Raw genomic sequence first — 24,564 nt, 5'->3', positions numbered from 1 at the left:
CTACCCTAGGAGAAGGGCGGTTTGTGAGGGAGAAGGTTGTGTTTTAGTTAATAACACTTGCAACATGATAATAAGCAATCTGGGAAGTGTGTTCTTATTCTGGGAGAAGGCAGGTCCTCATGGGAAGTTATACTAGCATAGCTGTGCAAGTATTGTGTTCATTTGGCTTCCCAGGCAGTTCTAATGCTAAGTACACTTTTGCAGGCTGAATTAAATTCCATGTGAGTTACACATAAATAAGATCAACAGAACAGAAATCAAGACACTGGTAAAACTCAAGGAGAAGGCTGCTTTAAAGCATCCGTACTGCAAAAAGCCATATAAGAGCTTGAAACACTTCTGTTTGGAAGTTGCTGGGTAACTGCTGCTAACTACACAGTGAAACACTACAAAACAGAACAGTTTTCCAATAGTAAATTCACAGAACACTGCAAGTCTTCAATAACCAAATGCTCTATCAGTAAGTTGTAGGATACCAAATATGAGACACTTCAGGTTTATTTCTAAACTAATGAAGAAATCAGTCATTACTCTGAACACTACACTTCTAAAGCCTGTTACAAAACAATTGCTTTTGATAGATTGTGACATAAAATGGTATTGATGTTAAAGCAAACTACATATGGATTTGTCTGCTTTTAAAAGAAACATGATGGTTCAATGACTACTTGAATATTCTCGTCTCGGTTTACATGATCTGCTTTGCAAACTCGCTTCTTCCCTTAAAGTTCAACCTCAATACATGACAATGGATATACAAAGGCGCTTTAAGTTATAGACTGTAGCTACCACATACTAAAAACACGCTAATCCTATATAGAATGTAAACTGATGCTAAACCATTTTGATTTGAAAGCACTAAAAATTCTTAAAAGAATACTTCACCTTACTTCACGATTGCGTTAATTTAGTATTTCCAACAACCGTGACAATCTTTTCAATCCAATGGCAATATTCTTCCGCCACAGGGCATCACAGATTGAGGTGAAATACTCAGTGCAGCTCCTTACGTGAAGCAGTCAAAACCTGAAGGATTTTTATAAGATTGCGAGCCTTGCCCCATTGCCCAAAGTAATCAATTATCCCTGGATGACAAACTTTTACAGATTTAGATGATAGCACTGGACTGACTTCCACAAAACCAAGTGAGTTTTTCTGCAAAGGTCTTCATAAGAGTATTTATCATCTTATTTGAATCTTGTTCAAAAGTGTTCATTTCCAACTTGAAAAGCTCTGAAAGGGTAATCCTGGCAGCAAGCATTTCTGTCCATCACCAAACTCTAATCTTTGGTGATTCCATTGTTTTTCAGAATGTCTGTGGAAGGAATTTTTTCTGCTTTGGCATAGGTGCTTTGTGTCACACACTCCCACCATAATTTCAGTCTCTAATGTGCTTTTTGGGCTTGATTTTCCTGTTCCTTTGATGACTTGTGTAAGCAGATCTGTCTATATATTGCACAAGGTAACAAACTCAACCTGCTGGTAGCATACTTAGCAGAGAAAAATGTTAAATGTAAATGTTAAATGCAGAAAACATTGAGAGAGAGCCCCATCTCTTTTCTGCAGTCTTTAACACAGACCACTGGGCATAGAACCACCATCATTTCCTTTTTTTTGGATGAGCAGTGTATATAGTTGAGATACACCTCCTGTGTCAGTGCTTGAACTTCATCTGTCATTCAAAACCTGTAGAAATGTCAGGCAATTCGGAGTGTGAGATTGCCAGGACATGAACAGCAGTGTCCACCCACGAGAATTTTCATACATACTCAGCCATTAAAAATAAAAAAGTGAAAATACATCAGGTTTTTTGCTCCCATTTGTAGTTCACTGAAAATTCCTTAAACCAGCAAGAACGCAGACATGCTGCTTTATTGAACCCTTTATCAACTCACCTGTAACTGTGCAGTCACAGATCTGCCATTTATCTGCTTATAAACTTGTTGCTGAGTCACTCGTTAAGACGTTAAGAAATAATCTCTCTACCTGCTTACTTTATTGTTGTCATCACACAAACGGCTTTAGTGAAAAAGGGCTGGTCCTTTGCAAAAATTGCTGCTCTACAAGTGTCCGATGAAAAGTCCTGGGGCACAACAACTGCTGGTGAAAAGGGCCACAGAGCCGCGATCCCTCGAGCCACGGGAAAAGGCCCTGCGCAGTGTATTTTTCTGCAAAGGACTTAATGAGAGCATTTATAATCTTATTTGGATCTTGTTCAAAACTGTTCATTTCCAGTTGGAAAAGCTCTAAAAGGGTCATCCTGGCAGCAAGTATTCCTCCCCAACCACCGAATTCCACGACGACCAACGGGTCGCTGTGCTGGCCGACTGCGCAGGAGCGAGCCACGGCGGCGAGAGGTGACCGCGGGAGGCACCCTCTCCCCTCACAGCGGCCACCCGCCCTCCGTCTTACCCGCGCGAGGAGCGCCACTCGCGCGCTTCCCCCTCTTTCGGCGGGAAACGCGCGAGACCGCGGGGGCGGCGCAAGGCGCATGCGTGAGCGGGCGGAGGGGACGCGCCCCCTCCGTGCGTGCGCGCTCTGCGCATGCGCCCTCTGCCCGCCGCGGGCCGTGCGCATGCGCCCTCTGCCCGCCGAGAGCCGCGCGCATGCGCATTGAGGGCAGGGCCGCTGTTGGCGCCGGCCGTCGCTCCCCCGTGTTTCCCTCTTCGCGCCCAGCTCTCGCCGGAAGCCCCGCGGGAAGTCTCGCGAGAGGCAGCGGGCGGGCGGCGGTGGCGCTGCGTGCAGCTCCGGAGGGTCGCCTCAGCCGCTCGCCTCCCCGCAGCGCCCGGGCCCGGCCTGCCGCTCGCTGCCTCTCACGTCGCCGCCGCCGCCGCCGCCATGTCCCGCTACCTGCGACCCCCCAACACCTCGCTCTTTGTGCGGAACGTGGCCGACGATACCCGGTGAGTGGGGGCGGGCGCCAGCGGGGCGCGGGGGCTACGCAGGCTTTGGCGGGCTCCCTAGGCCGCACGGGCGGCAGCCGACGGAGGGGCGGGGGGGGCCTCCCGGAGCGAGGGAAGGGGAGGGGGCGAGGCCGGCCTGCTGCCTTCTGCTGCTTTACCTTTCTCCCTGCCTTCCCTTTCCGCGCCCTTCTCCATTTTCCTCTCCCTGCTCGCCATTCCGCTCTCCTTCCCTCCTCTCCACGAGGATCGGTTGCAAAACAAACGTCCAGAAAGAACAAAGATGGGCCGGAAGAACGTGAAACTCGTACTCGCGCTTGAGTTTGTCCAGCGGGAGATTGAGGCGGGATTTGCAAGCCCGCTTGAGGGATAGCCGCCCGTGCCCCTCAGCGATGCTGGAGTGTGGAATGCTCCTTTGAAATACGGCGATTGTTACTAGAAGGGCGAAAACGGCGCCTTTGCTGTGGGTGTCCCCAAAATTCTTGGCGGAGTTGGTTCCGTTAGTATGGTAATTGCTGCCAGTTCGGGTGGAATGTTATTGCATTAACGGTTATGTGTGGTGTCCTGTTATGACACTATAGAGTGGGGGGGAAACAATGCTTTTTCTCAGTAATAATTGTATTGTAGCGAAAGTCTGTAAGGAGCGAATACGTGCAGCGACTTAGTGAAGTAACTTCACAGTGAATTGAAATAATTAAAAAGTGGTTATTGCACAAGTTCTTTTTTAAGGCTTGGGTATTTTTAATAAACTGCTAGGTTTCTGCATTTCTGTTTTGGAGTTTATTGCATCCCTTTTGTGTTTTATCAGCTGTGAAGCATAGAGCATATTAGTTTAGAATGCGCATGTGAATTAGAGCGCTTTTATGTTGTTAATTATTGTAGAATTTGTATGGGAAACCCTGTAAGGTCTAGTTGTATAAAATGCAAGCATGAGTTTTTAAACTTGCTACCTGGGCAGCTTGCACCAAAGTTGTTAAGCAAATAACCACACCATTGGCACGATGGAATGAATTAGGGACCATATCATAGACAAAAGTGTAAATAGCTTCAAATCTATTTTTTTTTAATGAATTTTTCTTTTCTCTCTTTTGTAGTTTATTTTGCTGTCAGAACAGTCCGGGAGGACTGTTGCTTCCTAACTTTTTTAAAATAATGTGGGTTCTGTTGAGGCTTTCGACATAAGCTTGTGATTGGACAGTACATTCTTCTTAGAGGTGGTTTCATTGTGAGATCTTGATGTTGGTGGTTGTAGTTGCCTTCTGCATTCATTGACTACATGCACTGCAGATTCTTTCCCAACGGATGAGAAAAAGAAATGAATAGTAGTAACTCTTTTATACCACATAAATATGGTATTACATCAGTCTTTCACATACAGGTTGTTGTCCTCAAATGACACAAAAATACATGTAAAGAAACTGATGTGATTAAGAAACCTCTCTGTTGAGGAGTCAGTAGTTGTTCCAAGTATAGTTACAGATCTATTCAACAGTTCTTGTGCTCAGCTCTCTTAAAGCCACCTCCTTGGAAAAGCTATCCTAAGGGCATGAATGGTTGCTCACTCAAGTTTTGTACTATTTGATGTGGTTGTAAGTATTGATTATTCTATGGAAATGAGTTTGTGTGACTGGTTTGTTCTCATACTGTTTATTTGGACCTTACAGTTGATGTCTGCATGTTGCAAAATCATTATCACGAGTTACGTGAGGTACTTGAATAACAATAATTCTTAGGTCTATCTTTTTGCTTTCTGCCCACCTTTGCTAGTACATCCTGCGTTGAATTGAATAATACGTGTCGCTTCTCAGTTTACACTTCTGTTGTAGAGTTATGCTGAACACTGGTTTCCAAATGCCAGGGTGTATCTTAAGCATCCTGAGTCTTGAGTGTTTCGGAAAAGCCTAGTGTGGTGCTTAACAATGAACTGCTCAAACATTTTTTTCCCAAAAATGTTTTGCTATGTGCATCTTCTACCAACTGCTTACAAAAAGATGAGTGGTCATATTGATTGTAGATTTTAAAATTTTTTAGATTACTATTATTTTTTATTTGATGGATGTTTTTTAACACCTTAAATAGTGAAAAAAACCTGTAAGATATTTGTGATATTCTAGGTCTGAAGACTTGCGCCGTGAATTTGGTCGTTATGGGCCTATAGTTGATGTATACGTTCCACTTGACTTCTACACTCGTCGTCCCAGAGGATTTGCTTATGTTCAATATCCTTTCTTCAGATGGCTGATTAGTGAGGGGTGTTGAAGTTTGAAATTCAAGTTTGTGTAAGAGGTAACAAATCTAAATGAAAAAGCAGTTTACTTTTGTGTTGTATCTAATAAGTGTCTTTCTTACATTGTGGTGTTTCATTATTTTTGAAGATTAACTTCTCTCAATTGTTCTTTGCCTTTTTGAAAAACTTAAATCAAGTCCAGTAATATAAAAGCTTGCTTATGTCACTGAAATTAATACTATATGATTTAAATGAAAATTTATCACTGACTCAAAATTGTCTAGCACGTTTTTATTATCACTGGTATGTAAGTAAACTTGTGCTTAGCAAACTGTGGCTGGTATTCATTGTTAATTTAACAAATGGAAACTGGAATCACTTGATCAAAATCAGATTGTGTAAAAAAATGAGGTGAACTTCTTTCTTTAATATTGTCCCCTAATTTACTGTCCTCTGTTGTTGCCTCAGAATGTAAAGCTGTACAGTAATGGCGACCCCAAAGAGAAAGCATGAAAGAACCTTTAGAGTAGAGTTCAACAATTAAGGCAAGTAGACAAGCCAAAGACCTCTTAAGGATCAGGCTTGAAGAGAAGGGAGAGTTTGGGAAAAGAAAAAATAAAGAAAAGCTGGAAGAAGGACAAGCCATAATGGGAGACAAAGCTTCGCTTTATCTACAAAAGGGGGAAAAGGTTGTTTTTCAAAGTAAAAGATAAAGCCATCTGTCATTTTTGGCCAAGCATCTCATGACAAGTCCTTCTGACAAGCACTTAAAGAGTTAAAGGTCAAGATGAAGTTGAATGGTGGCCAAGATTAAAGGAGTCATACCTGATGTATCCTACAGAATAACAGCTTTTCTTCTGTTTGTCACGTAAGCAGTAATTTGATGAATGATTCTGGTTTAGTCCATTGACAAAACCTGTAATATTTCTCTTGTGAGTGCTACTGTAACTGTGGTCTTGAGTGAAAGTGCATTCGTTCTTGGTTTATCGAGATATATACCTACAACGTGATAGTTTATTTTCTGCATAGTTGATGCTGGTGGTGAACTGAGTTGCTACAAGGAGAAAGGCAATTTGTTCTTTCAGGTCAAATAGCTGGAAGGTGGTGTGTGAATTACAGTAGCGGTCAATCTTGCAGATTAAAATTAATAATGTTTGTGTTACTGAACATCTGACCTGACTGATAGTGTAGGGGTTTTAGTGTATGCTTTTATCTCGGGCTGTTGAAGGTCTGTATACATGTCCATGGCATTACATACTTTAAACTTAAAATCAGTTGGTGAAAAAAAGCAAAGCTTTATCCCAATTCTAAAATTAATAGACAGATGTTAAATTTACTGTTGGTATGCCTAACATAATTTAAGAGCTAGGGTTTAATTTTAGTAAAGTCAATCTAGTGGAGGGAACTGAATGACCATTAACAAATGCATTTTGAAAAGGATACCGCTTTTTTTCCTTGCATAAGTACAAGTGGGAGAAGAAAAAAGTTAGAGTATCGCATAGTAACTGCTTGCTGACAGATAAGTTCATGGTCATATTATGAGACTTTAATTTGTTATAGGAGTTCTCAGATAGCTGGTGGTTAATTAAAAAAAAAAAAAATTATTAGTGTATACTGTAGCATGACCAAAAGAACTTAAAAGAATAAAACCCAAAACCAAAAGCCCTGTAAAATTATAAAATAACTTTTTTTTTATTTTAAATGCCAAATCTGTAAACTATTCAAATTCCCAAGTACCTTAACACTCACCACATTTGAAGATGTCCGTGATGCAGAAGATGCTCTCCATAATTTGGATCGAAAGTGGATTTGTGGTCGGCAAATAGAAATCCAGTTTGCACAGGGGGATCGGAAGAGTAAGTGCCTTGCGTGTATTTCATCAGACTGTGATTTTAGCCTTAATGTGTAGTGCCAGGCAACATTACATGTGTTATTAATTGTTGTGATGTGTTCTTACTTGTATATAAATAGCATGTGGATGTTCTGCTTTTTATTCGGTAACTATTAATGACTCATTTTAATTAAAAACAGATAACTAAGTATAACGGTCACTTAACACAATCTGATCCTTGCTGCTGGCAGAGAATTCTTAAGAGCTTTCTGTGCAGCTCTATTAAGCTTTCTTTGCAGAAACACAGTGTTGAAAATTCTCCCTGTCAAAATGAGTAGCCCAGTTTTAATGTATTGCAATGTTTATATTGTGTTGAAGCATATTAGTGATTCTGTGTGGACGTTTCTCAGTGCAGTCCAATTTCTAGGATTGAGGTAGTGTCTTCGTTTTCATTTGGCTTCAAGATAAAAGTAAATTTTAAGGTATCTCGACTCAACATGGAACAGAAGTCTTATATTCTGAATAGATAATTGTAAAGTGAACTTAAATCTTTCACGTCTGTAATTCGTATACATATTCTTAATATCTAGATAGATACAGATATTATATAAAAATACAGCATGGTGTTGGTAAACCTAACACATACTTGTTGATCTAAAACAGGACTGTAATACTTACATGCAGCTTGGGAATAAAAGTGCCTTAAAGGTCTTTCAGTTAAAGCTATCAAAAAACCAACCTAACTGTGCAGGTTTCCCTCAAATGCACACATTTAACTTTTATTGAAGTCAATGGAAATTACATGCTCTGAAGGACAAGCTTCTGTCCTGTATATAAACATCGGGATTTCTTCCAAGTTTCTGAAAAAAAATTAACTAAATCTACTTTAGTGTTGTAAACAGCAGTGCTTAAAACATAAAAATTGTAGCCATTTAGTACAGATAGTGTTCATCACAGCATGATACGTTTAAAGTGCTTTAAGCATGGTCTCTGGGTTTGAATGAGAATGGGATTTAGTGCAAAGGAAAGATAGCTGTACTGCTTAGAGGAAATACAACAGAAGACTAATAAAGTTCATTCATTCTTAATCATTTTAATAACTAAGCTACAGAGTGAATGTGCGTTGTTGTACTGGCAGGGGGAGTACTTTTAGAATCAAACTTCTCTTTGTGTGGCTTCCACTGCTGCTTCTGTACAAGCTGTCTTTTAATCTTTAAAGAAGACTGTGGATCAGGTGTAATGTGTGGTGCTGTGTAGTCAAGAAAATGGGTGTTTAATTAATTCCTTGTTAGCTTTCACTTTTCGAGTAAATTCAGGAATGTTAGAATATTTCAGTCATGGGATTGGCCTGTCATACCAGTTTCCAGGTAGCCTGAAATCACCTTAGCCAGTTCTTTGCTCTGGTTGTATGGGGCATTAATTCTTTCTTACTGATTTTGGGTTTTGTTTTCTTTTGGATTTTTCTTTTCCCCCTAGATTTATAGTGCCCACAAGGCTGCATTAATTTTTGTTCAGTGGTTAAAGCAGCAAAAAGCAAATGGCATACAGCAGTCTCTTACCCATTCTTTTCATAAACCTCTCTGCTAGAATCATGAATTGGGTTTTCTGCTAAATACAAAATATATGGATTAGTAGTGTCACTGAAAGGAAAGTAGGGCATCTTTTTTAACTTAAAATGTTAAATATTGCTTTTTTTTTTTTACAGCACCAAATCAAATGAAAGCCAAGGAAGGGAGAAACCTATACAGTTCTTCTCGTTACGATGACTATGACAGATATAGGCGATCTAGAAGTCGGAGTTACGAAAGGAGACGTTCTAGAAGTCGTTCTTTTGATTACAGCTATAGAAGATCGTATAGTCCCAGAAAGTAAGTGTAGTGTGTGTTTGGCTTCAACTGCACAGCAGTCTGTTGGAGGAGAAACACCACATTGACTACTTAATTGTTAAAATTTTGAATAATCTTTTTCTACACTCACTTTGTAATTACTTGTGAGAGTTACATATCTTGCATGCTACATCAAATCAGAAGTATTGAATGAAACAATTCTGTGTTTCATTGAAGAGTAACTAAAAGAAAATACACAGCTTGAAAAATAATTTATTAAGCATTTCTGTACATATGTAGGTATTTGTCACCGTTTACTTTTTCTGATGTACCTTTTTAGCAGTAGACCTACTGGAAGACCTCGTCGTAGCAGAAGCCATTCGGACAATGATAGGTAAAATACTTTTTACACCCTTTAAATTGAAAAGTAGATCACTGTATTCCTTTAACTATAGGTTTATAAAAAAAGTTTCTCCTGAAAAAAAACGGTAAACAATTTTTAATGTGCTAGATGTCTAAGAATAGTGTTTTTACATTCAAATCTCCTCTCTCCCCTTTATTCTGATAGGTTCAAACACCGCAATCGATCTTTTTCAAGATCTAAGTCCAATTCAAGATCACGATCCAAGTCACAGCCCAAGAAAGAAATGAAGGCTAAATCACGGTCTAGGTCTGCATCTCACACCAAATCTAGAGGCACCTCTAAAACAGATTCTAAAACACACTATAAGTCCAGCTCAAGATATGAAAAGGAGTCGAGAAAAAAAGAACCAGCTAGATCCAAATCACAGTCAAGATCACATTCTAGATCTAGGTCAAAATCTAGATCAAGGTCATGGACTAGTCCCAAGTCCAGTGGCCACTAACAGTGTATCCATGTTGTTTTTAGGCATGTAAGAGTCATTTACACACAGTTCAGTTTACTTAAATTATCAGGAATATGATGTTGCAACAGTGCTAAAAAATATTTTCTTTGTCAGTTTTCCCTGTAGCCGACAATGGTTAAAATTAAAACAGTGTTGAGAAGCCACTGAGAGAGAGAGAGAGAAAGAGAGAGAGAGAGAGAATGTCCACTTGGTTAAATGTCATGGGCAGCTGCTGATTTGGTTGTGGTGTCTCTATGTATATTTTTGTAAAGATTTGCATTTTTAATGCTTAGATATTGGTGATGACTTGATTGATCGTAACTTGCAACGTTGTCCTATTAAAAATGTCATACCCATAGAGAAATTGGTACCAGTTTGTGCTGAACAGTTAAACCAACTGTTTAACTTGTTCTTTAATGCTAAACTTTGTGATAAAACGGAAAACTGGACAGCTGTAGTGCAACACTGACTGCGGTGAAATGCAGACTGGCGATTTTATGTTTCCATTGTTCAAAGGCAGGTTTCTGTGTTCTCCATGCCCACTGACAGGAGTAGGTTGGTAAATGGAGCTCTATGGAGAGATGTTTTTTGAGATTTCTCTTTAACCCTGCCATCTGGAGGGATGGTACTAACATTGCATGTACTACATGGGGAGAGAGTTGGTCTTAGAAGCTCATTCAGAGACTGTGCAGTGTCGTGACTTGTCAGGATAGAGGCTTCACTGCTTTTGACCTGGCTGCTAGTACTAAATGTGTGAGGAGAAAAAACACCTGGAAAGGAAAATTAAATTCCGATTTCAGCAAATGGCAGAGCAACTAAATAATAGGTTGTGTGTACATTTTATGCAGTTTTTGTATCTATTCTAATTTTTAGTGAGCGGTTAACCATAAAATTGCTTAGTTTTCCTGCTGTTAGATACAAGTAGATTGTTTCGAGTTGTGTGTGTACAGTATATAAGAACTAAACTTTTATGCCAATGACTCCTGTGGTTAGTTGGTGTATTCATAGGTATAAAACTGTAGCCATCTTTCTTCCTGAGTAACAAAGGCTTGCTTTTACACATCAAAAAGTATTTGGTCAAGCAAGTCTGAATGACTTCTTCCTCAGAATGGATAGTGGTTTGGTTACAAGATTTCATTTCACTTAAGAACAAATGTTTGAAGTTGGATATGAACAAGAGCTGCATCTCTAGCTATTTAGTTTATCACTAATACAGTATATTTAGTAAATTTGAATGTGAAAAATAACAAAACCAGTGTGTAATCTTACCAGTATTTCTCTAGAAGGCAAGATACTTTGTTATGAAAATGGCTTTTGGTGTTGTTTTTTCTATTTACCTTCAAAAGCCAGCATCAAATGCCTAGTGTTCCTTGCTGTCCTACGTAGTAGCATATAAAGACATTGATTTCACAAAGTTCCTTTTTAGAGAAATATTTTAGGTTTTGGTTTCAGTGTTTTCAGCAGGGCTTTTGAAGAAAAGCAGATGGCTTTTACATATTGGCGGTGGAACGTGCTTAGGGGGTTGATTCTAGAATCTTTGTACATTTGATAGTATTTCTAACTTTTTCTTTACTGTTTGCAGTTAATGTTCATGTTCTGCTATGCAATCATTTATATGCACGTTCCTTTAATTTTGTAGACTTTCCTGGATGTATAGTTTAAAAACAGCAAAAAGTCTATTTAAAACTGTAGCAGTAGTGTGCAGCTCTAGCAGAGGAAAGTTGTGGGATTAAACTTTGTATTTCCTTTCTTATAGAGGCTTCTAAAAAGGTATTTTTATATGTTCTTTTTAACAAATATTGTGTACTACCTTTAAAACATCAATGTTTTGATCAAAATAACTAAAGACCCAGCTTATTTTCTGCTTGCTGTAAATTTAGCAAACATGCTGTAATAAAAAAATGAAGGAAATACTGATCCACTGGAATTATTGTAGCTTTAGAATTTGACTCCAGAGCATGGTTAGGAGTAGAGCTGTGCATCCCTTATGGAGTAAAATCCTTACTATGGTATTTCAGTAGTGTCAGGAATTTATCGTTTAATGTCTGAATAAGTATCATTTCACATTTTAAAGGATTACTAGACAAAATAAGAATGATAAGCATATGTTTTAGTATAATATATTGACATTTCTTTTCCGTTAACTTTCATTATTGCTGGATGGACTGCCCTATGGTTACAATTTGCATATTATTAGCCAAGTTATGAACTCTTTAAAATCAGTAATTGAAGATTCCTATAGAACCAAATTCCTAGTATCACCTTATCAAATTGTATTTGCCATATCAAAAGTCGCGCCAGCAGTGGTTCTTTAGAAGGTGGCAACACTTTGCTGGTGATGTTTAGAATTCAAGCTGCCTCCTGGCACTTGTGGTATTTACAACTGGTTCTTCTTATGCCATTCAATGAAAACAACTCTGAAAAGCACTTAATTGCTTTGAGAAATTCACTCTTACACTTTGTGAGTTGAGCTGTGATTATCTTGTAGCTGTCCATAAAAGTGGCTCATGAGAGCAGAAAAGCCCACCCTTTTCCAGCTTTCTTAAATGAATATAGTCTTTAAGACTAAAATCCTACTTAAAAGCGGTCCACCCGACTGTGTCATGGGGAGACGGGGTTATATGGTTTTGTCAGCAGCCTGCGAGGCGTTGCTGTAATTAATGTTCATGTTAGTCCAGCCAGAATTAGCGCTGGATCGGTGGGGAGGAGGGAGGAGAACATCTTTGTGTCCAGGCTGAGGTTCTAATTTGAGACTGCAGAGTAACAGTTAACTATACCTTAACTATTTTGTCAGCATGTCCTTATATTGTGTGCCTCAACATTTATGTATAGCAGAGTTTAAAATTTTTTGTTTTGAAAATCCAATTCATTGCAAGTATAATGTAGTATCTGACAGTTCTGATGGTTCTTTCTTTCTCTCCCAGAGGTAGGACTAAACTTTGACTTGACTTGTGTATATGAACAAGCCAGAAAAGCCGAACACAAACCCACGATGTTTCAAGAGTGCATGAATAAAGATGTTGTCCTAGTTCTTGCTCCCATGGAAAAATTGTGAAGAAGCTGTTCTGTGGGCCTTTCAGTTGGGGACGAGTTAGCAGGATGTGGCCAAAAAGGGCAGGGAATGTTTTACGCATTCACGCAAGTCAAGCCACAGCCCATCTAGATAAAACATCTCCCTCCCTTGATGCAGGAATCCTTGTCCTGCTCTAAAACACACACACAAAAAAAAAGCAGTAGCCTGTTTAGTGCGAGCTACCTGCAGGTTATGCACAGCTGGAATGCAAGAACATACGCAGGCTACAAAAGATCATGTATAGGCATCTTTCTTTTGGAGTCTCAAGAACGGTGGGAATTATGTTTTTCTGTGGTAAACTAGATGATTGATTTTTTTTTTGTCATTCCTGCAAAATTTGTAGAGTTGAAGTAGTGTGTAAAAAAAAAAAAAAAAAAAAAAAAATCTGCTGAAAGTAATAATGGCTGTGCTCCGAAATATCTGCAGAGTTATCAATTTATCTCAGCAGTAATAGAAGGCTCTATTGGAACTTCTTTTTCACCAAAAGTCCATGCACCCAACTGATAATCATAAATCTTAAACTTAGTGGTTAAGTAGCTGGGTGTTTAAATTAGGGACTGGTCTCTGAAAGCTAAATGTTATCCTTTCTATGTCTTTTAAAGATGTTTAAATGTACAGTATAATGGCTTTATTCAAAGTGGAAGTTTTCAATTTAAATGTTATTTTGAGCTCTCTTCTTGGAAAGAGCTTTTTTTTTTTTTCCTTACTGTTTAGTCTGGGGTAACAGCTTGAAATGTGTTCAGAGAAGGGCAATTGGATTGATATCCATCGCAGCACTGCTACTTGATTTTTTGGCAGGGATGTTGCAGATGAACATTTTGAAGTACAAAGGGATAAATTTACACACTTTTAGGACATAATCGCCCATTAATAATTGCTGGTTTTCTCCATTTATCTTGTAACTTGCTTAAAAAGTCTGTAGTCCATTGCTATAATATTTGTCTAAAGATGCTCTTACTGATGAGACTATTATAGGAAGGGAAGACTCTGTACCCTGTAGTGTGTTTGATCAAAAGATGCTAATGTTTTATTCATCCACATCCTTTCTTCTTAAGTTTTGTGTTCCATCTGTGCAAATAACCCTGTGAATTGGGAATAAAATGTACAAGTTTTGACTATAACTTGAGAGCACCTTCTGACTTAATTACTGCAGCCGTAGCCTGTTGGAGCCTGGTCACGGAGCATTCGGATACCCCAGAGCTGGGCAGAGCCCGCCAGCCCCTTCCAGCCCAGCTTTTGTTCTGGTGAGTGTGAATTTTCCAGCCCTGGGCTCACAAATCCCTGGCCAGGCTGAGGGAAAGGGCTGGAGTTGAGGAAACTCCTTTATTGTGAAGCCATTTCCAGCTTGTTCTGACACTGGACACACAGAACACGTGCCGGGGGTTCTCAGGTTGCTGACTCATACCAGATAAAGATAATTGTGAAGAGTTTTGTGCCAGTTCAGGATATGAAAGAGGGCATTTAAATACATTAATCGGTTTTCTGAAGTATAGAACACTGAACTGCCAAAAAAAATCCCACTTTTCCATTACCATCTTAAAATAAATAGATGCTTTTAGGGGGGGAAAAGTTTAGTTTATTTAAATTTTTGTTGTTTCCAATTTGTACACACACAGTAATAGACAATTTGAAGTCGAGCGCACACAATTGTAACTGGGATAACAGCTCATTCACTGGTGAAGGTCCAGGTCACAAAATCATTAAGTTTAAAGACTGCCAATTCCACCTTATTTGGATGTGTAAACATTCTACCAGCTGCCAATGCATTTTGAATGTACAGAAAGACATCTTACACAACATCTCACCATCTGCAAAACTCCTTTTCAAATTAAAGCACTTTTTAAATAATTACTGTATTTTTAAATAACTGTGGATTCTGTTATCACAGTTCGGTTGTTTCCACTACAGGATCAACTGAACCGTGACAGCGCTGAAAGCTGCACCTGGCAACTGCCCCGATTCTGTATTTTATTTTGTATTTTAGCAACTATTGGGACAAAATGATGTAGCATTGATTCATTTTAGAAACAAATACTTACACTTCATCAAGCACCCAAACTCAAGCCATTGGCATTTTTTGTGAAACATCCAATTTGATTTTAAACACCTTAAGTACTCTTTTCATCATTTATTACGCACCTCTCCTATACATTCAGATCATGAGTATCTTCAACTTGAGCAGCTTTTTTTTTTATTATTTTTTTAAATTTTATTAAAAAATTCTAAATAAGCCTCTTTTGCACTGAGTTTACTTTAAAAATGAGCTCACAACCAAGTATAATGTGCATATTAACTGTACGTTAAGTGCAAGGGCACAGCCACAATTTATTTTTTTTTTTTTAAACAAAATATCTTTTTTTTTAAGTCGGGCCATGTACTCAACATGGTCATCATACATTCAGCAGTTTTGTACTAAAAAATACTTCTGTGCAGGAAAGCCCAGCATAAATTTACATATGCTACAAAGTTTTACACTTATTTACATGGCTCTGTCTTCCCTATGAAAACATTTCAATACCTGCCACAAGCTATGGTAACTTAGAACAATTATTACAGGGTAACCAATTTAAGACCAGCCTAAGTAACTACGACACCTTTTCCACAATTTTAAAAACTGATACAAAAATTTATTTTAGAATTGCAGTGCAATTGGTATGCAAAGGGGTTTTTTACTTTTTTGGCAGTCATCCGGCAATGTCAGTTGGCACAGTCTGACTTGGGATTCCCATGGAAAATCGCTAGAGCTGGAGAGTGGCAGTTCAAGAATGTGCACCAAGATGTTTCCTAGATCTAACTTTTTGTCACAGGCTTGAAATGCTTCTCTACTGATTCAAGCACGCCAAGTCAAGCTCCCAGGAGAATAATCTCTGCGGTTTACCTAGTAGCCAGGTGGAGGTCTGCTCAGCAAATCTGCTCTGCAGTTTTTATTTAACACAAGTTTGAAAGGCAGCGAAGTACAAGACTAAAGCTTTCAGTGCATTTTTTTTTCAGTTAATGCTGCATTAAGTTAGGCAAAAGCTGTTTTTCTAACACCACAGCAAAAAGTAGTCACAATTCCAATTCTGAGAGACAGTCCCATTTACAATAAATAGAATAAATGGTTACTGCTGAGGATTTCACTAGATTGATTGTAGAGAAAATGGCAGGGGGGTTGGAACATGATGATCTTTAAGGTCCCTTCCAACCCAAATTATTCCATGTTTCTATGGAATAACCTATTTCACAGTGAAGTGAACACAGCACACAAGTTTTGAGGTAAAATACAAGGGGAATGTAAACTTCCAGCCCCTTCTCTTCCAAGTGACTAACTACATGCAGCAAGAACATCTAGTTCTGTACACCTGCGCATCTGGAGTTAGGAATAACAATTTTTAAATTTGAAACCCTGTAAAATTTAAATAACTTCAAAAATGTGAAAAGTTATATCTCAAGCCTGGACTTTAAGTAATGTTTTAAGCTGAAATGTCATTATTTCTTTATCAGAAGGTTTAAAAGAAACAGGTACCCAGTGGCTTGGTGGCTTAGGAAGAACACTTGGTGAGGGTGGCTCACTGAATTTTGCTCCAGCATAGTTCTGATTGGTTTGAGGTGTGAAAAACAGGTTGCGATTCGATAAAGTAGGACTCCAATTTTGATTATTGGGGAAATGAACATTGTTCTTTCCCCCTTTTTGCATGGCCTGCCATGCACCAGATGATGAGTTGCATCCATGTCCTCTTTCTTTCTTCATATAGGTCTTCATCTGTGAATTCTGGTCTTTATTCTTCTGCCTGTTTTTAAGTTGTTGATGGTTCTTGGTCATATTTCTAGACTGGGGAGCTGGAATGTTGAATCTTTCTCCACCACCCATCTTCAACTTAAATGTCACCTGTAAAAACAGGGGGAAAAGTTGGTGGAGTCTGCATTACTACTTTAAAAAAAACCACAACAACAATAAGCCAGAAAATATTTCAGAGAAGTTTTAGATTCTAAGCAGCAGGACTGAAACCAATCTAACCAAAACTTACTGAAAGTAGTGTTTTTCATTCTTTACTGGACACCACTTCAAAAATACTGAAGAACTTAACTGACACACTAATCCATCCCGTGGGAACCATACCTCAGCCCCTTTATTAACAGTCACAGCTTTGTCTACCTAGTTATGAAAACACTGGTCCCCCAAGCAGCTCAACTACTAAATACACCACTTTTTTTCTCAGCAAAAGGTGTTACCGGAGGAATGTAAAACACATGTTGCTCACAAAATACCCAGCCAAATTTAAGGTGTTAGTATTTAATCCTGAAGACATTTAAACCAAGCTTGTTACACCTTATTTGCATTGGTAAAGCCGCTCTCTGGTTTTCTAGTAAATCCAAGAATTACTCTGATAAACCCGAAGTGAAATGAAAACAACCTCAAATGGAAAGCAGACATTTGTAACTGAACTTCCAAAGCAGACAGACAGATGCTATCACACTGAACTTGGCACCTTCGTGCTGACTCTCCTACAGTATAAGATTGCCCTCCCACCCCCTTTTACCTTTCAGTTGTCTTCTCAGATTCCACACTCTCCAACTCTTGCCCCCTTTCTTGCTTCCAAGCCTGAAAGAGTAGGTGCTGCCTTTTGCTGGACTCGTTCCTTTGGCTAGGAACAGAAGTTTTCATGGGCTGATCTGCTGTTTTCAGCCAGGTAGCCGAGCCCAACATCGGATTCTCGGCACAGAAGCTCCAAAGGAGAAGTCCCACTGTGTAAGAGAGAAAGCTGTGTGAACTCAGGTTATGGAAACACTTGTTTCCCTCTCAAATTAGAAGTAGTATCAAATAAGCTAAAATAATTCAGAGAATTCATAAAAGTCAGTTGTGTCTCTTATTTGTGAAAGATGACAATATGCTTAAAACTAAAGAAAAAAACCAAGGTAGTATTCATCTTACTCTGTTTGTATAAACCCCACCATTCTACTTATCATTTCACAAAAAAGAGCATTTTTATCATGAGATACATGTATCTTAATAAATATTTTAATTAAGGAAAGGCTGGATAGAACCTTATCCTTTTTTCAATAGGGGGAAAAAGTCAAATACAACGGGGAAATACTTTGGGATGAACTCTTAGACAACTAGCGCTCCAGTGCATCGCTCCTAAGCACAAAGAAACCCTCCCTGAAAAGCACCCCTGGAGAACTCGCCCCCTCATCCTGTGGGACCGGGACGGGAAAGCAGCGCCCAGAACCGCCCCCAAGTGTCCCCACGCTTCCCAGGAAACCAATCGCCCCCCTAAACCCTCCTCCAGCCATTACAACACAGCTTTCTAATCTGCCAGCTGGGTTTTTTTTCACCGAAGTAATTCCTTATTAACTTAAAATAACTTCCCGTTTAGCCCATGACTCATCCTCTCCTGAAATCTTTTTTAAGATTTTAATCTTAAAGCACTCTAATCTGTTCACCTCCCCCTAATCGACGTGTCACCCTTAAGTCACCAGCACCCTCGGTCCATCTCTCCCCAAAAGCTCCAGGAAGAGCCACCCATCTTCGTTTCCAGCTTTGCCTTGTTATGACTAAAACTAAGGGCCGAAGTCACGTCATTAGCACAAACCAAGCTGCTGTCTGCTCCCACCGGAGCGACCCTCCAAGGCTCGGCACTTGCCAGAGCTCCTCCGTCCGTTCGTCTCCAAACTTTCTCTCTTCTTACGCTGCCTACAGCCCCCGGTCCCCCATCGAGCCGGGAATCCCCGTCCCCACTTCCCCAACAATGGAGCAGCCCAGCGAGCACAACATGGCGGCGACAGCGCCCGGCCCTTCCCGCACCGCTCCTCCCTTACCGACTTCTGTCCGTCTCGTTCGCCCAAAAGCACAGACAAAAACACAGGGGCCTTTAGGAACCGACCCCGCTGCTTCTCCGCCGTCACTCTCCGACACCCCCCCCCCGCAAAGCACAGCCCAAACCGCTCCACCAATTCCGGCCGCTGCCCCTCTTGTCTCCCACACAAAATGGCGGCCGCTTCCCTACGCCGTATAACACCCTCACCCTCCTCCCCCCTCCCCAGACCACCCCGCTCCAGCCAATAGGAGCGCGCCGCCTGCTCCCTCCGCCAATCAGAGCCAAGCCCCGCCTGTTGCCGGGAGGGGACGGGGCAGACCGGCTGCCGTTTGAATCTGCCCAGCGCAGGGCAGCTCGGGAGCGCGGCCGCCCCGGGGCCGGGGCCCTTCTTTGTCCGGGGACCGGAGCCCTTTGTCCCGGGCCCGGACCCTCCGCCGGGCACGGCCCGAGGGTCCCTGGGCTGCGCTGCCTAACCCCCCCAGGCCCCGCTCGGCAATTAGCACAACAAAAGGAAGGAGTAGGGGGGTGGCCGCGCCAGCTGCCGCTTGGGGCTTCAAAGAGGTGAAATAACTAACAAAAAAAAACCCCACCCCTCCGGCTGTAAGAGGGTCCCCGGCAGCGGGGATTCACCGAACAACGAACAAAGAGCGAAATCCGGCCCCGCAGAGATGCCCCGCAGTCTCTAGACCGCCATAAAAGGGGTATCTCCGAGCAAGGGGTCCGGCGAGCCCGTGCGCCAACACCTGCTTGCGTTTTAATAAAATACCTTCACAATTTTAAATCACTAAAAACAATTCAGAGGGATTTTCAACGTCAGACTGTAAGGAAATGCGTGAAGGGAAAAGCTTCCACAGTTTTAAACCACTGTTGTGGTTTAACTCAAAGGTGCCGAGCCCCCGGCGCTGGCGGCTGTTTGTGTTTATCTTCACATACTCTTTATTTTGCCTCAAGGGACCGTTTACACCGAAACCCACCCGATTTTACGTGTAGAGGTGGAGTGAAAATTCCATACACACAGGAAACCTGCACACTCTCAAGGGAGCTCCGGCTCCTGTCACAGCTGAGGGGCCAGTCCAAGCACTGCACGCTGCGTGAAGGACCAAAAAAAAGGAATTTCAAAAGAAAACAGAAAGCAACTAAATCAGTTTAATCAACTCCGGGGCAGGGGGGGAAGTACCTACAAACCACACAAAGATTCAAAGTTTTGATTTTCAGGTACAAATACCTCGAAGAGTTCATTGAGGTACTACACAGTTATAGCTACAAAATGGAAAAATTACTGTTTCCTCCTTTTATCTGTAAACCGTTTAAACCAGAGCTGGTTTCTGACTGAGCAGCACCTGGTTTTACAGGGCTCTGACCCATCATAGGGTCTTGAGGCACTCGTGGGACAAAGGTAAATCCTGCAAAGGGAAGCTGCAACTTTAAGTTTGTATTTCATTATGCAGTGTTATTGGAAAAAAAGATGCTATTTTTTAATATACGAAATGTGTTGACATAATGAAGTCCAGACCTTTGTTCTTGTTCTTTATTGTATGTTGCACAAACCAAGCTGAGATTAATTTGTTTTCCTCCCTTTGCTCTGTATTTCTTGGCACTTAATGTTATGTCTAAGATCCTTTTAGTAGCTTCCATTTAGATAGAAGACAACAGTATCCCCTGTAACCAAACACTTAAGCCTTGAAATTCCACTAATTATCTCAAACAACTCTCCTATGGTGCATATCAGCAGATTTTTTGCTTTGGTTCTATCTTCAGCATGTTTATATCTGCTAAAACATCATCTTAGCTCAGTGTGCAGATGTTTTTGAGTCAGGACATGTCACTGATATTTAGAAATAGCATTTTACTGGCTGCACACATGCTCTCTTGTCTGGGGAACAGAACAGCCATGTACTTTTCAAGTCAGATCAAGGATGACACAAGGTCTGGCAGTTGTTCCTCACTGTCTTTTAGATACTTCAAAAAATGTCTTGTCTTTCGGAATTGCTTTTTGGGTCAGGCTGACACATTTAGCCAGAGCCACAGGAGAGCAGGAAATGTCAGTGATAAACCGATCATGTCCTTTTGCAGAAACTCACTGAAACACACCAAGAAACCAGTTGAATGCTACAGTAAGTTGTGTCATTCAGAGTTCAAGCAGGAACACAAAGGGGTATTTTTAAATCAAAAGGGCAGGCGGTCCAGAATACCCAAAACACCACAATGCCCAACTTGCAGGCGAAGATAAGGTTTCTCATGCTTCACACTTCAGCTGCTAAAACCTTGGGCAGGTTTCCTCTCCTGCAGTGGGAGGAGACATTTACTGTGAGGGCGGTGGGTGAGCCCCTGGCCCAGGTTGCCCAGAGAAGCTGTGGCTGCCCCATCCCTGGAGGGGTTCAAGGCCAGGTTGGACGGGGCTTGGAGCAACCTGGGCTGGTGGGAGGTGTCCCTGCCCAGGGCAGGGGGTGGCACTGGGTGGGCTTTAAGGTCCCTTCCAACCCAAACTATTCTGTGACTCTATGATTCCCAGAGCTACAGGAACCCGACACATATAGAGGCCCCTCAAGTGCCTGCCATGTCCTGGAGACACAGCACAGACAGTCCCAGCCTTCAGTCTGGATCCCTTATTACTAAGGCCTGAGACCCCCTCAAGGGAAGTTACTCCACTCCCTCAAATAATGATTTTTAAACCCTCTCTGCTTTTTTTTTTTTCTTCAACACAAGACTTCCCAATCCAAAGCCTGTAGCACTATATGCACCTCAGTTGCTCACGGGCAGACGGTCTGGGCTGTGGAGCGATGTGAGCTGCCTCGAGGAGCAGCTTGTCCCCACCACCCATGCCGTGCAGCCCTCCACCTGCTGAAGACAAGGTCCAAGAGACAGTGCCCTTCAACGCACTGCTTGAAGCTCCAAACCTGACATTGCTGCACATTGCCACGTGGCGACACACACTCAGTGACCTCAGCTCCACTACACCTTTGCTACACACTCTTATTGTACGTGTTTTTTCTATTGTGCAAGCGTCTGCTTGGTCTAGCATTATTCTGCTTCCTCCAGGTAATCTAAGGCTGACTGCAATAACTACAGAGTTTCCCCACGTTCCCGGGAGCCAGGATCTACATTACTCAAATCCTCCTCTCGGCCCCTCACCAGACTTGTGCTGCCACAGTGACAGCAACTCAAGGTTTTCCCTAGCCACTATTATTTTCTGTTCAGCATCTCCATTCCCTCTCAAAGCAAGTGTTAATACCAGCCCAGGGAAGCAGCTCCATCTGTGCTGGCACTGCAACAACTAGCAATTTGCATAGAAGTTCCAGTGAAGACAAAGTCCTCTGAGCTTCATTAGCCCCAAACTGAAATGCTTCCAGCTGCGATCGAGATGGATCCAACCATGCACATATTCATGCCCGAGCGTTTCAGTGGAAACACCCACTGGTGGATGCTGCAGGAAGTAAAGCAGCAGCACAGATGAATCATTTGTTAAGTCAATAGTGAACCATTGCCCCAGTTTTATTCCACAGGTGACGAGCTTCCGGTGGTACTTGATTATTTAGAGCCATAAAAAGCAAACACCTTGGGGTTACTAAGAGTCCCATGACACACCTGAAACTAGTCAGATGTTTCCAACAGAGCCAAACATTACCCAGGGTAACAGTTTTCCTTGTGTGGGAAATATGTTGAGTTTGTGTTTTCTTAAAAACCTGCATGGAAGTAACGAGTATACAGTAACATTTAGAATATCCTTTATTCTGTTTGGCAGAGGATCCCTGTTTCTCAGTCAAATAAAGCTCGGGAAATCCACAGCAGTGATCTACAGGAACTAAGTGGATATTTGAATCTCTGCAGAGTAAATAGAGAAGAGGCACAAGGTGAGCACCCCAGCAATTCAATAAAACAACGTACTTTAATTGCTTAAAGCTCCTTATCAGTTTGTTGTTAAATAAAGCAGAGGCAGGATAACTAAAGATAATTTCTATATAAACTGTAGATATTAATTTAGTCAGTGTCCACCAGTACCCGGAGTTGCATCGTCTCCAGAATAAGAGTTTCCTCCTCTGCACGGCTGAAACCAGTTACACGCTCAAGAACGTCTCTGAGAACAAATCTCCTTTGCCTGACCGCAGCGTGCACCTCTGTGTACGCACACACGTACCCAGAACAACAAACGCAGCACCGAGATCGCTAACACCATGGACACACAGGGCTCACCAAAGATTAGTTATCCAAGCCCTGAGCCTCACGGCCCAGAGGGGTTTAAAGGGCTTGTGTTTCATTACAGCCGATGTCTGAACTTTGTAAATAAACGCCCATCCAGGCGTGACTCCCCCATCACACCCTGTAGGTTTTCTGCCTCAACAGCTCCCTGTGCAAACCCACACCAGCACTGAGTCACCAAAGCCTGCGGGAGCCTTCAGCCCATTCAGAGCAATACACCTGGTTCATGTGCTATCAGCAGGAAAAGCATTTCCACCCTCAACACACCTCACGACACCAGAGCGAGCAGAGGTGGTTCTCCAGGACAGCCCACCCGGGGCACAGCCTCACGGGGACTGAGGGCAAACTCCTCAGACGAGCCGTGTTTCGCTCACCTGAGCTATGCTGTGCAAAAGAAAATAAGGGTGTTTTTTTCTCCGAGCATTTCCTCAAAGAGCACAGTATAAAGTCACGCTGTCTCACCCTGATTCACACCTTATCAGCATGAGTGGTGCCTCCACCCTCAGTGCTGTCTGGGCCACTCGGTTTCCAAATTCAGCCCCAGCACACACCAAAGTCAGAGAAATACAACCAAGTCACTATCCTCTCAGCAAAGCACAGCCATGCCTTCTGCAAGTGCTGGTGACAAAGTGCCCCATCACATGAGCTATGTCCTAACAGCAGCCCCAGGGGTTGTTCCCTACAGCTCTGGAGACAGAGACGCTACTACTGAGCAAGACGGGCTCGTGGCTTCAAACTGAAAGAGGGGAGATTTAGATTAGGAGGAAGTTTTTCACTCTGAGGGTGGTGAGCCCCTGGCCCAGGTTGCCCAGAGAAGCTGTGGCTGCCCCATCCCTGGAGGGGTTCAAGGCCAGGTTGGCCGGGGCTTGGAGCAACCTGGGCTGGTGGGAGGTGTCCCTGCCCAGGGCAGGGGGTGCCACTGGATGATCTCTAAGGTCCCTTCTAACCCAAACCATTCTGTAACTCTATGGCCAAGCTCATAAGCCCCTTTCCCCGCTGCCCACACAGCTTTTCTTTGAGCCCCCCCTCCAGCGCACCACAGGACCAGAGTTAGCAGCTCACCCAGCCCCAGCCCATCCTGCACCCAGCAAACTGGGGCACCCACCAGCCCAGAGTGAGTACCTGCACCAGGGCTGCAGGGAAAGCACCCCTCCCTAGGTCATCTCCCCAGCTTGGCAGTTCTGCTCAGCCTCCTTCACTCAGAGGGATGCAGCAAGGCAAGAAACACAAACCGTTGCCAAGACCATCCCAAAATGCCCAGCAAAACCCTACAGCACCATCTACATAACTGCCCAGTTGTGCCTGACGATGTTTCTGGCTTAAATACCATAAAATCAGGTGCACAGAATTCAAGCCCCACCCAACTGGGTGGGGAGGGGGCATTTAAAGCCCACCCAGCCAAGGTAGTCTCTTAGAGTGCTGGTGCTCCTTTAGTTCCTGGTATTCACAAGTTTACTGTATTTCTGCTCAGTACCAGCAGGCAAAAAGACAAAAGCAGAACATGACCTTTATGGGAATGTAAAGCTGATCGTTGCTCCCAGGGGCTGACCCTGGGTACCAGGGGTTTCCCAGAGCAGGGCTCTTCACAGCTGTGTTAGCTGCAGCTGATGCCAAGGGAAAGAAACTAAGCTAGAGGGGAACAAAAAGCCCTTACATTACACAAGTCAGCTTTTAAGAACTTGCTCTTACTCTAACAGGTCAATTTTGCTGCAAAAGTGTGTCCAGAAACCAAATTGCAAGGCTTTAGCTGTGCTGCAGTAATGGTGTTTCTCTCTTTATAGCACATGCTCCTCTGACAGAACAGCAGCTCTCACTGCAGATGGAGGAAACCTGGGTCTACGTTTCA

At 42.2% G+C, this 24,564-nt stretch overlaps 2 protein-coding genes across 10 annotated transcripts; one reads left to right on the top strand and one right to left on the bottom strand.

Moving 5' to 3' along the window:
* The first annotated feature begins 2,596 nt into the window (after nucleotides 1–2,596).
* Nucleotides 2,597–13,844, top strand: SRSF10 (serine and arginine rich splicing factor 10). Of its 8 annotated transcripts, XM_074563273.1 has the most exons (8): nucleotides 2,601–2,903; nucleotides 5,015–5,186; nucleotides 5,596–5,995; nucleotides 6,862–6,983; nucleotides 8,664–8,826; nucleotides 9,125–9,178; nucleotides 9,353–9,454; nucleotides 12,575–13,844. In XM_074563273.1, the coding sequence occupies exons 3-8, from the start codon at nucleotides 5,925–5,927 to the stop codon at nucleotides 12,591–12,593; spliced, it is 531 nt and encodes a 176-aa protein (XP_074419374.1). In that variant the 5' UTR covers nucleotides 2,601–2,903; nucleotides 5,015–5,186; nucleotides 5,596–5,924; the 3' UTR covers nucleotides 12,594–13,844. The 8 variants fall into 8 exon arrangements, with proteins under 8 accessions (XP_074419369.1, XP_074419374.1, XP_074419371.1 ...); XM_074563270.1 differs by lacking the exon at nucleotides 12,575–13,844 and having other exon boundaries at nucleotides 9,353–11,567; XM_074563271.1 differs by lacking the exon at nucleotides 5,596–5,995 and having other exon boundaries at nucleotides 2,607–2,903; nucleotides 5,015–5,119; nucleotides 6,880–6,983.
* A 432-nt stretch (nucleotides 13,845–14,276) lies between these two features.
* PNRC2 (proline rich nuclear receptor coactivator 2) lies at nucleotides 14,277–18,740 on the bottom strand. Of its 2 annotated transcripts, XR_012584242.1 has the most exons (3): nucleotides 18,523–18,740; nucleotides 17,244–17,448; nucleotides 14,277–16,591 (listed from the first exon to the last, which is right to left on the bottom strand). XR_012584242.1 is itself a non-coding variant. In XM_074563277.1 (2 exons), exon 2 carries the CDS (start codon nucleotides 16,571–16,573, stop codon nucleotides 16,151–16,153), a length of 423 nt encoding a protein of 140 aa, XP_074419378.1. In that variant the 5' UTR covers nucleotides 16,574–16,591; nucleotides 17,244–17,382; the 3' UTR covers nucleotides 14,277–16,150. The 2 variants fall into 2 exon arrangements, 1 of the variants encoding a protein (XP_074419378.1); XM_074563277.1 differs by lacking the exon at nucleotides 18,523–18,740 and having other exon boundaries at nucleotides 17,244–17,382.
* Between the last annotated feature and the right edge of the window lie 5,824 nt (nucleotides 18,741–24,564).

Source organism: Larus michahellis, chromosome 19 (assembly GCF_964199755.1).
Source record: "Larus michahellis chromosome 19, bLarMic1.1, whole genome shotgun sequence".
Classification (NCBI taxonomy): domain Eukaryota; kingdom Metazoa; phylum Chordata; class Aves; order Charadriiformes; family Laridae; genus Larus; species Larus michahellis.
Note: the sequence above shows the minus strand (reverse complement) of the source record. Positions and strands in the feature narration are given on the sequence as shown.